This window comes from Nerophis lumbriciformis, linkage group LG05, assembly GCF_033978685.3.
Source record: "Nerophis lumbriciformis linkage group LG05, RoL_Nlum_v2.1, whole genome shotgun sequence".
Taxonomy (NCBI): domain Eukaryota; kingdom Metazoa; phylum Chordata; class Actinopteri; order Syngnathiformes; family Syngnathidae; genus Nerophis; species Nerophis lumbriciformis.
This window is the reverse complement of record NC_084552.2, coordinates 14,478,983-14,494,428: the sequence shown is the minus strand read 5'-3', so window position 1 is coordinate 14,494,428 and position 15,446 is coordinate 14,478,983. Positions and strand designations below refer to the sequence as shown.

At 42.1% G+C, this 15,446-nt stretch overlaps 1 protein-coding gene across 1 annotated transcript in view; it reads right to left on the bottom strand.

The window, feature by feature from the left end:
- rint1 (RAD50 interactor 1) overlaps positions 1-11,808 on the bottom strand; it is a 48,046-nt gene extending 36,238 nt beyond the window's left edge. Inside the window, exons 1-4 of the mRNA XM_061961239.1 lie at positions 11,572-11,808; positions 8,323-8,448; positions 2,824-2,939; positions 2,579-2,752 (exon numbers count right to left, since the gene is read on the bottom strand). Of these exons, the coding sequence (XP_061817223.1) occupies positions 2,579-2,752; positions 2,824-2,939; positions 8,323-8,448; positions 11,572-11,793 (638 nt within the window). The 5' untranslated portion in view covers positions 11,794-11,808. The remainder of the gene's footprint in view (positions 1-2,578; positions 2,753-2,823; positions 2,940-8,322; positions 8,449-11,571) is intronic.
- Between the last annotated feature and the right edge of the window lie 3,638 nt (positions 11,809-15,446).

The following is a 15,446-nucleotide window of genomic DNA, read 5'->3' as shown; positions in this document are numbered from 1 at the left end:
TGGGAACTGAGGAGACACATTTTTGAAGCTTCTCAGGTGGAATTCTTTCCCATTCTTGCTTGATGTACAGCTTAAGTTGTTCAACAGTCCGGGGGTCTCCGTTGTGCTATTTTAGGCTTCATAATGCGCCACACATTTCCAATGGGAGACAGGTCTGGACTACAGGCAAGCCAGTCTAGTACCCACACTTTTTCACTATGAAGCCACGTTGATGTAACACGTGGCTTGGCATTGTCTTGCTGAAATAAGCAGGGGCGTCCATGGTAACGTTGCTTGGATGGCAACATATGTTGCTCCAAAACCTGTATGTACCTTTACAGATGTGTAAGTTACCCATGTCTTGGGCACTAATACACCCCCATATCATCACAGATGCTGGCTTTTCAACTTTGCGCTTATAACAGTCCGGATGGTTCTTTTCCTCTTTGGTCCGGAGGACACGATGTCCACAGTTTCCAAAACCAATTTGAAATGTGGACTCGTCAGAACACAGAACACTTTTCCACTTTGTATCAGTCCATCTTAGATGAGCTCAGGCCCAGCGAAGCCGGCGGCGTTTCTGGGTGTTGTTGATAACCGGTTTCCGCCTTGAGAGTTTTAACTTGCACTTACAGATGTAGCGACCAACTGTAGTTACTGACAGTGGGTTTCTGAAGTGTTCCTGAGCCCATGTGGTGATATCCTTTACACACTGATGTCGCCTGTTGATGCAGTACAGCCTGAGGGATCGAAGGTCACAGGCTTAGCTGCTTACGTGCAGTGATTTCTCCAGATTCTCTGAACCCTTTGATGATATTACGGACCGTAGATGGTGAAATCCCTAAATTCCTTGCAATAGCTGGTTGAGAAAGGTTTTTCTTAAACTGTTCAACAATTTGCTCATGCATTTGTTGACAAAGTGATGACCCTCGCCCCATCCTTGTTTGTGAATGACTGAGCATTTCATGGAATCTACTTTTATACCCAATCATGGCACCCACCTGTTCCCAATTTGCCTGTTCACCTGTGGGATGTTCCAAATAAGTGTTTGATGAGCATTCCTCAACTTTATCAGTATTTATTGCCACCTTTCCCAACTTCTTTGTCACGTGTTACTGGAATCAAATTCTAAAGTTAATGATTCCATCCATCGATCCATTTTCTACCGCTTGTCCTTTTTGAGGTCGCGGCGGGTGCTGGAGACTATCTCAGCTGCATTCGGGCGGAAGGCGGTGTACACCCTGGACAAGTCGCCACCTCATCGCAGGGCCAACACAGATAGACAGACAACATTCACACACTAGGGCCAATTTAGTGTTGCCAATCAACTTATCCCCAGGTGCATGTTTTTGGCGGTGGGAGGAAGCCGGAGTACCCGGAGGGAACCCACGCAGTCACGGGGAGAACATGCAAACTCCATACAGAAAGATCCCGAGCCCGGGATTGAACTCAGTTAATGATTATTTGCAAAAAAAAAAATGTTTATCAGTTTGAACATCAAATATGTTGTCTTTGTAGCATATTCAACTGAATATGGGTTGAAAATGATTTGCAAATCATTGTATTCCGTTTATATTTACATCTAACACAATTTCCCAACTCATATGGAAACAGGGTTTATATGTTCTTGTCTTACATTTGGGTTGTGAATGATAAACAGCATATCTCTTTTCACTTTTTGTGTGTTTCTAGTATGACTGATCTAATAATATGGAAGTGTTACTACAGTGACATCAATTTACGGAAATTGCCAAAGGTATTCGGAGCAGAATATTCAAAATGGCTGACATGGCATTTTGTGATGTTTAGACAGTGTTTTCACATACCTACAATTGTATATGGTTTAATGCAGTGGTTCTCAAATAGGGGTACGTGTACCCCTGGGGGTACTTGAAGGTATGCCAAGTGGTACGTGAGATTTTTTTTTAAATATTCTAAAAATAGCAACAATTCAAAAATCCTTTATAAATATATTTATTGAATAATACTTCAACAAAATATGAATGTAAGTTCATAAACTGAACATCAAATCAAGTAGGCTAGTCCATTCATTACAATGCAACAATGCAATATTCAGTGTTGACAGCTAGATTTTTTGTGGACATGTTCCATAAATATTGATGTTAAAGATTTCTTTTTTTGTGAAGAAATGTTTAGAATTAATTTCCTGAATCCAGATGGCTCTCTATTACAATCCCCAAAGAGGGCACTTTAAGTTGATGATTACTTCTATGCGTAGAAATCTTTATTTATAATTGAATCACTTGTTTATTTTTCAACAAGTTTTTAGTTATCTTTATATCTTTTTTTCCCAAATAGTTCAAGAAAGACCACTACAAATTAGCAATATTTTGCACTGTTATACAATTTAATAAATCAGAAACTGATGACATAGTGCTGTATTTTACTTCTTTATCTTTTTTTCAACCAAAAATGCTTTGCTCTGATTAGGGGGTACTTGAATTAAAAAAATGTTCAAAGGGGGTACATCACTGAAAAAAGGTTGAGAACCACTGGCTTAGTGGATACAATGAAACACAATTAAGCATGTAAAGTCAACTTGTTTTTACACTCCACTGATACTTTCATTCGCACTCACCCTGCCAGACGGTCTTTGATGATCTTGTGCCAGAATTGGAGAGTTTCTCGGAGGAAGTCGCGGAGGTGCGAGCACTTGGACTGGCTCAGACCGGCGTCCATCTTGGCCATGCTCTCCACGGCCCTGATGGCCTCCCACACGCTGCTGGTCATCAAACACTGCTGGACGACAGCGCTGCGGGCGCACAGCGCGTCCTTACCGACTCTTTTCAAGCTCACAGATGCAAAAGATTTCCCATTCTGTACCTGAGCTCTTCAACGTGCTGAAGGCAGCGCAGGTAATTCATGTGTCTCTCCACCGTCTCCAGCTGGGTAAGAGTCTGGCCAAGAGTCTCCATCCAAGGCTGCTCCCCCTCCAGATGCTGCAAGATGGCGAGTATTAGAGGAATATTTCCCAACCTTTGGACAGAACCACCGGGTCTCATGTACAGTTCATTATGTTTAGGGTATACCAGGGGTTTTCCTGCCTTCAAAATTGCGTGGTGGCCTCCCCCAGCCAGAGCATTTGATATCGCTCAACACATCGTAAAGCTCCGGCTGTGTCGATTGAGCGATTGATGTCCCTCTGCGGCAGCTACATATTTTAATTGCAGTTGCAGCGTTGCGCCACTATAGAGGCGCTATATCGACAGCAGTGCACCAGAAAGACCAGAAGCAAGTACCGAAGAAGAAATAGATCAAATCGTGTCTTTTCCCGCTACTTGGTCGCCGTAACAGGTGGATTTCTGCCATACGGAGAATGATACGGAGGGATCACTGGACTCCTACAGAACACTCCAGACTGTGCTGTGAACCTTTGTGTCCCTGGTAAGTGAACATACCTAGTAGTGTTAGCTTCGTTTCCAACCTTTTCTGACTAATTATAATAGATCGATTGATTGAAAAATGTATAAGAAGTTTGCCTAGAATCAGGTAGAGTTTCATTATGGTACAGATTGACTATTACAAGGTCAACTAAAAGGAGTTAGCCCAAGAAAGCATTACAAGACATCTGTCAAATGTAATATCATGTAATGTAATATCATAAAATGTAATATCGTAAATTATCGGTATGGGTTTCATAAAGTAAAATGTATTACTTTTTAAAACGCTGCTGTACGGAGTGGTACACGGACGTAGGGAGAAGTACAGAGCGCCAATAAACCGTAAAGGCACTGCCTTTGCGTGCCGGCCCAATCGCATAATATCTACGGCTTTTCACACACACAAGTGGATGCAAGGCATACTTGTTCAACAGCCATACAGGTCACACTGAGGGTGGCCGTATAAACAACTTTAACACTGTTACAAATATGCGCCACACTGTGAACCCACACCAAACAAGAATGACAAACACATTTTGGGAGAACATCCGCACCGTAACACAACATAAACACAACAGAACAAATACCCAGAACCCCTTGCAGCACTAACTCTTCCGGGACGCTACCATATACACCCCCCGTGTTGTGTTGTGTCCAACACAACACAACACAGTCAGTATTAAGAACATTATTTGTCTCCAACACAACACAACACATCACAGTCAGTATTAAGAACATTATTTGTGTCCAACACAACACAGTCAGTATCAAGAACATTATTTGTGTCCAACACAACACAACACAGTCAGTATTAAGAACATTATTTGTGTCCAACACAACACAACACAGTCGGTATTAAGAACATTATTTGTGTCCAACACAACACAACAGTCAGTATTAAGAACATTATTTGTGTCCAACACAACACAGTCAGTATTAAGAACATTATTTGTGTCCAACACAACACAACACAGTCAGTATTAAGAACATTGGTGTCCAACACAACACAGTCAGTAATAAGAACATTATTTGTGTCCAACACAACACAACACAGTCAGTATTAAGAACATTATTTGTGTCCAACACAACACAACACAGTCAGTATTAAGAACATTATTTGTGTCCAACACAACACAACACAGTCAGTATTAAGAACATTATTTGTGTCCAACACAACACAACACAGTCAGTATTAAGAACATTATTTGTGTCCAACACAACACAGTCAGTATTAAGAACATTATTTGTGTCCAACACAACACAACACAGTCAGTATTAAGAACATTATTTGTGTCCAACACAACACAACACAACACAGTCAGTATTAAGAACATTGTTTTCAGCACAGTGTCTTTTCTGCGTCCGTGTCTCTCAGCAGCACCTCCAACTCCCACTACTCGTTTCCTCAAGGCTGCTGCTAATAAAGGCGACAGGTAATTAGATAACAAGGCCCACCTGGGCCATCTACGCATCTGTTGCTGTCTTCGATGCCGGTCCTGACACACCCCGTTCCGCGGCAGGCCCGCAGGCCACGCCCCCCTCCACAAGTGCAAATATAATGGAGAAGATGATTGGATGAAGATGAGGGTGCACCAAATTATAAGGCGCACTGCAGATGAATGGTCTATTTTCAATCTTTTTCATATATAAGGCGCATTGTAGGAGTCATATTATTATTTTTTTCTAAATGTAAAACACTTCCTTGTGGTCTACATAACATGTAATGGTGGTTCTTTGGTCAAAATGTTGCATAGATGATGTTTTACAGATCATCTTCAAGCCGCTTCAGGATGCACCGTTTTGTGGGCGGTCTTATTTACATGGCTCACCTTCGACAGCGTCTTCTCACCGTCATCTTTGCTGGAGCGGTGTAGCGTGCAAGGACGGGAGTGGAAGAAGTGTCAAAATATGGAGCTAACTGTTTTAATGACATTAAGACTTTAATCAATAACGGAGCAGCATGTCTTCATCTGCCGGAAACGTGTCCCGTGAAAAACCGTCCGACCGGAACTCTCTAGTAACTAAAGTTCCTTGGGTGAATAATGTAAACTCACTACACCGGTATGTTTTAGCGCTTTCTTGGCGAGTTTACTGACAAATATCAGTAAGAACTTTACACTACTTTATATTAGAAATGGCAACAGCGGAGGATGAATGTCCCATAACAAGAAGATAGAGAAAAAGAAGAAGCTTATCGACCACAGATTACAAAGGCGGATGCGCGCAAATTATCGGACTTATGCAGATCCCAAATACACATCAGCAGGTACCAGAAGGTAAGAAAAGTTGCTTTTGCATAATATTGCGGGAAAAAAAAGCCAGATAATATGTCTTACTTTATACACACACCATAATGATAATCCTATGTTTAATGCACCGACAGTTCATCAAGCGGTGCAGCTTCATAGCTTGCCAAAATCGTACTAAAACATGTTGATAGATTTTTGAGCTCCGTGGGTAATATTCTATATTTTCAATGGAACATATAAAATGTTGGTGTTGTTTACTTGAGTCATATTGCAGTCTACATGTATCTCTTATGTGTGACTGCCATCTACTGGTCACACTTATCATTACACCATGTACCGTACCAAATAAAATAGCTTCGAGGTCGGTAAGCACAACCGGAATTATCCCGTACATTAGGCGCACCGGGCTATAAGGCGCACTGTCGAGTTTTGAGAAAATGAAAGGATTTTAAGTGCGCCTTGTAGTCCGAAAAATACGGTATATAATGATGATGATACTTCACGCAAGTAAAGCAAGTATGATGATGATGATGATACTTCACACAAGTACAACAAATATATGATGATACTTCACGCAGGTAAAGCAAAAATATGATGATGATACTTTACACAAGTTCAAGCATATGATAATGATGATGATACTTCACGGAAGTACAACAAGTACCCCGTTTCCATATGAGTTGGGAAATTGTGTTAGATGTAAATATAAACGGAATACAATGATTTGCAAATAATTTTCAACCCACATTCAGTTGAATTTGCTACAAAGACAACATATTTGATGTTCAAACTGATAAACTTTTTTTTTGTTGCAAATAATCATTAACTTTAGAATTTGATGCCAGCAACACGTGACAAAGAAGTTGGGAAAGGTGGCAATAAATACTGATAAAGTTGAGGAATGCTCATCAAAAACTTATTTGGAACATCCCACAGGTGAACAGGCAAATTGGGAACAGGTGGGTGCCATGATTGGGTATAAGAGTAGATTCCATGAAATGCTCAGTCATTCGCAAACAAGGATGGGGCGAGGGTCACCACTTTGTCAACAAATGCGTGAGCAAATTGTTGAACAGTTTAAGAAAAACCTTTCTCAACCAGCTATTACAAGGAATTTAGGGATTTCACCATCTACGGTCCGTAATATCATCAAAGGGTTCAGAGAATCTGGAGAAATCACTGCACGTAAGCAGCTAAGCCCGTGACCTTCGATCCCTCAGGCTGTACTGCATCAACAAGCGACATCAGTGTGTAAAGGATATCACCACATGGGCTCAGGAACACTTCAGAAACCCACTGTCAGTAACTACAGTTGGTCGCTACTGGGCGGCATGGCGTAGTGGGTAGAGCAACCGTGCCAGAAACCTGAGGGTTGCAGGTTCGCTCCTCGCCTCTTACCATCCAAAAATCGCTGCCGTTGTGTCCTTGGGCGGGACACTTCACCCTTTGCCCCCGGTGCCACTCACACCGGTGAATTGAATGATGAATGATAGGTGGTGGTCGGAGGGGCCGTTGGCGCAAATTGCAGCCACGCTTCCGTCAGTCTACCCCAGGGCAGCTGTGGCTATGAAAGTAGCTTACCACCACCAGGTGTGAATGTTTGATGGGTTCTACATGTAAAGCGACTTTGGGTATTTAGAAAAGCGCTATATAAATCCCAGTTATTATTATTATTATTACATCTGTAAGTGCAAGTTAAAACTCTCCTATGCAAGGCGAAAACCGTTTATCAACAACACCCAGAAACGCCGTTGGCTTCGCTGGGCCTGAGCTTATCTAAGATGGACTGATACAATGTGGAAAAGTGTTCTGTGGTCTGACGAGTCCACATTTCAAATTGTTTTTGGAAACTGTGGACGTTGTGTCCTCCGGACCAAAGAGGAAAAGAACCATCCGGATTGTTATGGGCGCAAAGTTGAAAAGTCAGCATCTGTGATGGTATGGGGGTGTATTAGTGCCCAAGACATGGGTAACTTACACATCTGTGAAGGCGCCATTAATGCTGAAAGGTACATACAGGTTTTGGAGCAACATATGTTGCCATCCAAGCAACGTTACCATGGACGCCCCTGCTTATTTCAGCAAGACAATGCCAAGCCACGCGTTACATCAACGTGGCTTCATAGTAAAAGAGTGCGGGTACTAGACTGGCCTGCCTGTAGTCCAGACCTGTCTCCCATTGAAAATGTGTGGCGCATTATGAAGCCTAAAATAGCACAACGGAGACCCCCGGACTGTTGAACAACTTAAGCTGTACATCAAGCAAGAATGGGAAAGAATTCCACCTGAGAAGCTTCAAAAATGTGTCTCCTCAGTTCCCAAACGTTTACTGAGTGTTGTTAAAAGGAAAGGTCATGTAACACAGTGGTGAACATGCCCTTTCCCAACTACTTTGGCACGTGTTGCAGCCATGAAATTCTAAGTTAATTATTATTTGCAAAAAAAAAAAAAAAGTTTATGAGTTTGAACATCAAATATGTTGTCTTTGTAGTGCATTCAATTGAATATGGGTTGAAAAGGATTTGCAAATCATTGTATTCTGTTTGTATTTACATCTAACACAATTTCCCAACTCATATGGAAACGGGGTTTGTAATAATGATGATAATACTTCACACAAGTAAAACAAGTATATAATAATGATGATAATACTTCACACAAGTACAACAAGTATATATTAATGATGATGATACCTGGTGCAATGTTTTGGAGATGACATTCTCCTTGTTGAGCAGATCCTCCATGGAACATCTGGCATCTTCCGCTACGGACAAAGCTGCACACACTTGAGGAGGCACAGAGCTGGACACTGACAAGACCTACAAGACACACACAACACAACACAACCAGTATTAAGAACATTGTTTGTGTCCAACACAACACAACACTACACAGTCAGTATTAATAACATTATTTTGTCCAACACAACACAGTCAATATTAAGAAAATTATTTTTGTCCAACACAACACAGTCAGTATTAAGAACATTGTTTGTGTTCAACACAACACAACACAGTCAGTATAAAGAACATCGTTTGTGTCCAACACAACACAACACAACACAACCAATATTAAGAACATCGTTTGTGTCCAACACAACACAACCAGTATTAAGAACATCGTTTGTGTCCAACACAACACAACACAACACAACCAGTATTAAGAACATTGTTTGTGTCCAACACAACACAACACAGTCAGTATTAAGAACATTGTTTGTGTTCAACACAACACAACACAGTCAGTATTAAGAACATTGTTTGTGTTCAACACAACACAACACAGTCAGTATTAAGAACATTGTTTGTGTTCAACACAACACAACACAGTCAGTATAAAGAACATCGTTTGTGTCCAACACAACACAACACAACCAATATTAAGAACATCGTTTGTGTCCAACACAACACAACACAACCAGTATTAAGAACATCGTTTGTGTCCAACACAACACAACACAACACAACCAGTATTAAGAACATTGTTTGTGTCCAACACAACACTACACAGTCAGTATTAATAACATTATTTTGTCCAACACAACACAACACAGTCAGTATTAAGAAAATTATTTTTGTCCAACACAACACAGTCAGTATTAAGAACATTGTTTGTGTCCAACACAACACAACACAGCCAGTATTAACAACACTGTTTGTGTCCAACACAACACAACAGTCAGTATTAAGAACATATTTTGTCCAACACAGTCAGTATTAAGAACATTATTTGTGTCCAACACAACACAACACAGTATTAATAACATAGTGGGTGTCCAACACAACACAACACAGCATTAATAACATTATGTGTGTCCAACACAACACAACACAGTATTAATAACATAGTGTGTGTCCAACACAACACAACACAGTATTAATAACATAGTGTGTGTCCAACACAACACAACACAGTATTAATAACATAGTGTGTGTCCAACACAACACAACACAGTATTAATAACATAGTGTGTGTCCAACACAACACAACACAGTATTAATAACATAGTGTGTGTCCAACACAACACAACCCAGTATTAATAACATAGTGTGTGTCCAACACAACACAACACAACACTGTCAGTATTAAGAACACTGTTTGTGTCCAACACAACACAACACAGTCAGTATTAAGAACATTGTTTGTGTCCAACAAAACACAACACAACATAGTCAGTATTAAGAACATTTTTTGTGTCCAACACAACGAAACACAACAGTCAGTATTAAGAACATTGTTTGTGTCCAACACAACACAACACAGTATTAATAACATTGTGTGTGTCCAACACAACACAACACAGTATTAATAACATAGTGTGTGTCAACACAACACAGTCAGTATTAAGAACATTATTTGTGTCCAACACAACACAACACAGTATTAATAACATAGTGTGTGTACAACACAACACAGTATTAATAACATTGTGTGTGTCCAACACAACACAGTATTAATAACATTGTGTGTGTCCAACACAACACAACACAGTATTAATAACATTATATGTGTCCAACACAACACAACACAACATTAATAACATTGTGTGTGTCCAACACAACACAACACAGTATTAATAACATAGTGTGTGTCCAACACAACACAACAGTATTAATAACATTATGTGTGTCCAACACAACACAACACAGTATTAATAACATAGTGTGTGTCCAACACAACACAGTATTAATAACATAGTGTGTGTCCAACACAACACAACACAACACTGTCAGTATTAAGAACACTGTTTGTGTCCAACACAACACAGTATTAAGAACATTGTGTGTGTCCAACACAACACAACACAGTATTAATAACATTGTGTGTCCAACACAACACAACACAGTACTGATAGCATTGTGTGTGTCCAACACAACACAACACAGTATTAATAACAGTGTTTGTTCAACACAACACAGTATTAATAACATAGTGTGTGTCCAACACAACACAGTATTAATAACATAGTGTGTGTCCAACACAACACCACACAACACAGTATTAATAACATAGTGTGTGTCCAACACAACACAACAGTCAGTATTAATGTGTCCGACACAACACAACACAGTATTAATGTGTCCAACACAACACAACACAGTATTAATGTGTCCAACACAACACAACACAGTATTAATGTGTCCAATACAACACAGTATTAATGTGTCCAACACAACACAGTATTAATGTGTCCAATACAACAGTATTAATGTGTCCAACACAACACAACACAACACAGTATTAATGTGTCCAACACAACACAGTATTAATGTGTCCAACACAACACAACACTACAACACAGTATTAATGTGTCCAACACAACACAGTATTAATGTGCCCAACACAACACAGTATTAGTGTCCAATACAACACAGTATTAATGTGTCCAACACAACACAACACAATACAGTATTAATGTGTCCAACACAACAACACAATACAGTATTAATGTGTCCAACACAACAACACAACACAGTATTAATGTGTCCAACACAACACAACACAGTATTAATGTGTCCAACACAACACAGTATTAATGTGTCCAACACAACACAGTATTAATGTGTCCAACACAACACAGTATTAATGTGTCCAACACAACACAGTATTAATGTGTCCAACACAACACAGTATTAATGTGTCCAACACAACACAGTATTAATGTGTCCAACACAACACAGTATTAATGTGTCCAACACAACACAACACTATTAATGTGTCCAACACAACACAACACAGTATTAATGTGTCCAACACAACACAGTATTAATGTGTCCAACACAACACAACACAACACAGTATTAATGTGTCCAACACAACACAACACAGTATGAATGTGTCCAACACAACACAGTATTAATGTGTCCAACACAACACAGTATTAATGTGTCCAACACAACACAACACAATACAACACAGTATTAATGTGTCCAAAGTCTCACTTGCTCTTCCAACATGCGGTTGTCCTCTTCTAGTTTGTCCAGCAGGCTGCCAACCTTCTTCAGACATTTGACGTCGCTGCCCACCTCCTTGTCCAGAAAGTCCAGCACATGTTGTCGCAGCTGTGGAGGAATGAGCGAGAAGCTGGCGGCCATAGCAGGATTTAATGAGTCTTCTTCTGACGGCTGCTCCGCGGTGTTTTGGTCAGCCGCGGACGTCGCCATCTTGGATGGCAACAAACTGCGCCTGCGCCAGTGCCACGGATGCGACGTGCGAGAAGCGCTTGTTTTATAATACGGCGTCGTCCGCGGGCGGTGACTTGATGTAAAATAAACGTGTGTTGACGACGAATCAAACAACCGCCCACACGGCACACGCGGCGGATACATTTGTATGTGTGTGTATGTATCTGTTTATATATATATATATATAGTCCTTTTTTTTAATTAATAAAATAAAATAAGATAAATAAATAAACATTTTCTTGAATAAAAAAGAAAGTAAAATAATATAAAAACAGTTACATAGAAACTAGTAATTAATGAAAATGAGTAAAATTAAGTGTTAAAGGTTAGTACTATTAGTGGACCAGCAGCACGCACAATCATGTGTGCTTACGGACTGTATCCCTTGCAGACTGTATTGATATATATTGATATATAATGTAGGAACCAGAATATTTATAACAGAAAGAAACAACCCTTTTGTGTGAATGGGGGAGGAAGGTTTTGTGGGTTGCACTAATTGTAAGTGTATCTTGTGTTTTTTATGTTGATATAATTAAAAAAAGAAAAAGAAAGAAAGAAAAAAAAAACGATACCGATAAAAAAACAAAACGATATCGATAATTTCCAATATTATATTTTAAAGCATTTATCGGCCGATAATATGAAAGACAAGTGCTTTATTGGATAAGGATGACCACATTATAGCGTCTTTGGTGCTATTTGTTTGCATCAAGAAAATATCCTTCATAGTATTAATAAAGTACAAAACCCAAAACCAGTGAAGTTGGCACGTTGTGTATATCGTTTCTGGGTGTTGTTGATAGATGGCTTTCGCTTTGCATAGTAGAGTTTTAACTTGCACTTACAGAGGTAGCGACCAACTGTAGTTACCGACAGTGGTTTTCTGAAGTGTTCCTGAGACCATGTGGTGATATCCTTTACACACTGATGTCGGTTTTTGATGCAGTAGCGCCTCAGGGATCGAAGGGCAAGGACATTGTGTCACGACCAGAACAGGACTCTGAACACAGATGCAGGATTTGAATATATTTATTTGGACAAGGGAAGGGGTCCAAAACAGGAGAAACAAAACAGGCTATAAAAACACAACTGACCTGAGCTCTAAACTAACAAAAATATCAATAACTCAAAAACGCTCCGTCTACGGAGGGAAAAAGGGGCTATGAACAAAAAAACTACTAAGTATAACAAAAGTCGCTCCAATGGAGGTCATGCTAGAAAGCTATTCTTACCTGAGAAAACTTACAAATCAAAATACTCCCATGGATCCAAAAAGATACAAGAAACGTGGCTGTGGCTGTGGACAATGCTATGGCAAGGGAACGCTGGAGGTACGCACATGAAGTAACGAGACACTCTGGCACAAGACAAGAGGAGGACGAGACATTTATACACATGAGGGAGTGTGACACAGGTGGGAACAATCAGGCAATCAGGAGAGACGTCAGACCAGTGAAACAGGAGGAAAGGCAAGTGACCTGAAATGAGAGGGAGAGTTAATCTTTCAAAATAAAACAGGAAATGGCAAGACAACATGACAACAGACGAAACCCAGACAAGACTTCACCCAGGTGTGACAGAACCCCCCCTTCTAGGGCCGACTCCTGACGGCCCAGGGACCTCAGGGTGGAGTCTATAGAAGTCCCGGATCAGGGAGGGGTCATCAATGTTCCGTTGGGGAATCCACTGTCTCTCTTCTGGACCGTACCCCTCCCAATCCACCAAGAACTGTCTACCTCGACCTCTTTTGCGTACCGCTAAAAGTTTACAGCTACCAGCGGCGGTGGGGGGGGTTTGGTGGCTGAGACCATGGGGCTTTCTTTGGCAGGCTTGACTTGGCTGACATGGAAAGTAGGGTGGCCGCGGAGCGACCTGGGTAGGCGGAGGCGTACTGCTGCTGGACTGATGACCTTGGTGATGGGAAAGGGACCCACGAATCTGGGCGCTAATTTCTTGGAGGGAACCTTGAGGTGCAGGTCTTTGGCGGATAGCCATACTCTCTGTCCTGGCCGGTAATCAGGTGCTGGGCGCCGCTTCCGGTCTGCTGCTTTCTTGACCCGATCTCCTTGGCGAGCGAGCACTTGTCGGGCCGCAAGCCAAATACGACGGCATCGGCGCACCAGGGCGTGGGCGGAGGGCACGGAAAATCTGGCTCTGAGTCTGGGAACACTGGCGGTTGGTAGCCATAGACACACTTGAAGGGGGAGAAACCAGTGGCAGAGGTAGGCAAGGAGTTATGGGCATATTCCACCCAGACCAGGTGGGAACTCCACGTTGTTGGGTTCTGGGACACGAGGCATCGGAGGCCGGTTTCCAGTTGTTGATTGAGGCGCTCGGTCTGGCCGTTTGCCTCCGGGTGGTATCCTGATGTCAGGCTGGCTGTAGCCCCGATGAGCTTGCAGAACTCCTTCCAGAACCGTGAGATGAATTGGGGCCCCCGGTCTGATACAATGTCTGTGGGAAATCCATGAATTCTAAAAACGTGCTGCATCAATATCTGAGCAGTCTCCTTGGCTGTGGGCAACTTTGGCAAAGCAATAAAATGTGTCATCTTTGAAAATCGATCGACCACGGTGAGCACCGTGGTGTTACCTCTTTAGACCGGGAGGCCAGTGACGAAGTCCATAGAGATGTTAGACCACGGTCTGGAAGGGATAGGCAGCGGCTGTAAAAGTCCAACACGTGGCCCAGAGGATGTTTTGTTACGAGCGCAGACCGGACACGCCTCTATGTACTCCCGGACCCCCGCCTCCATGGATGGCCACCAGAACCGCTGTGAGATCATAAACATAGTTCTCCGGACCCCCGGATGGCAGGTAAGCAGCAAGGTGTGAGCCCAATGGATCACCTGTGGGCGCAGACTGACCTGGACAAACAGGCGATTCTCTGGGCACCCACTAGGTGGAGGGGTCTCACCATTAGCGTGCCTTACCTCTCGTTCTATCTGCCAAGTGACCGCTCCAACCACACAGTTCAGTGGAAGGATGGGTTCTGGTACCTTGGCAGCAGGCTCGGGGTCGTAGAGGCGTGACAAAGCGTCTGACTTGACGTTGCGGGACCCCGGCCTGTAAGACAACGTGAAGTTAAAACGATTGAAAAACAATGCCCACCTGGCCTGACGTGAATTCAGTCTCTTGGCGTTTCGAATATATTCCAAGTTCTTGTGGTCAGTCCAAACTATGAAAGGATGTTGTGTCCCCTCTAACCAATGTCGCCACTCTTCCAACGCTACCTTGACCGCCAGAAGTTCCCTGTTGCCAACATCATAGTTACGTTCTGCAGGGCTCAACCGGCGAGACAGAAAAGCACAGGGGTGGGTCTTTCCATCTGTCTCCAGTCTTTGGGATAAGACCGCCCCAACTCCCTCGTTCGACACGTCCACCTCGACCACAAATTGGCGTTGTGGATCTGGTAGCGTGAGGATGGGTGCAGTCGTGAAGCGGCGCTTGAGATCCTGGAACGCCCTCTCTGCCTCCGGAGACCAGTGGAAGCGCACCTGTGGAGAAGTCAAGGCATGGAGAGGGGAAGCTATTGCGCTAAAGCCTCTGATAAATCGTCTGTAGAAGTTCGCAAAACCGAGGAATTGCTGAACCTTCTTACGACTATCAGGTGTTGGCCACTTGGCGACT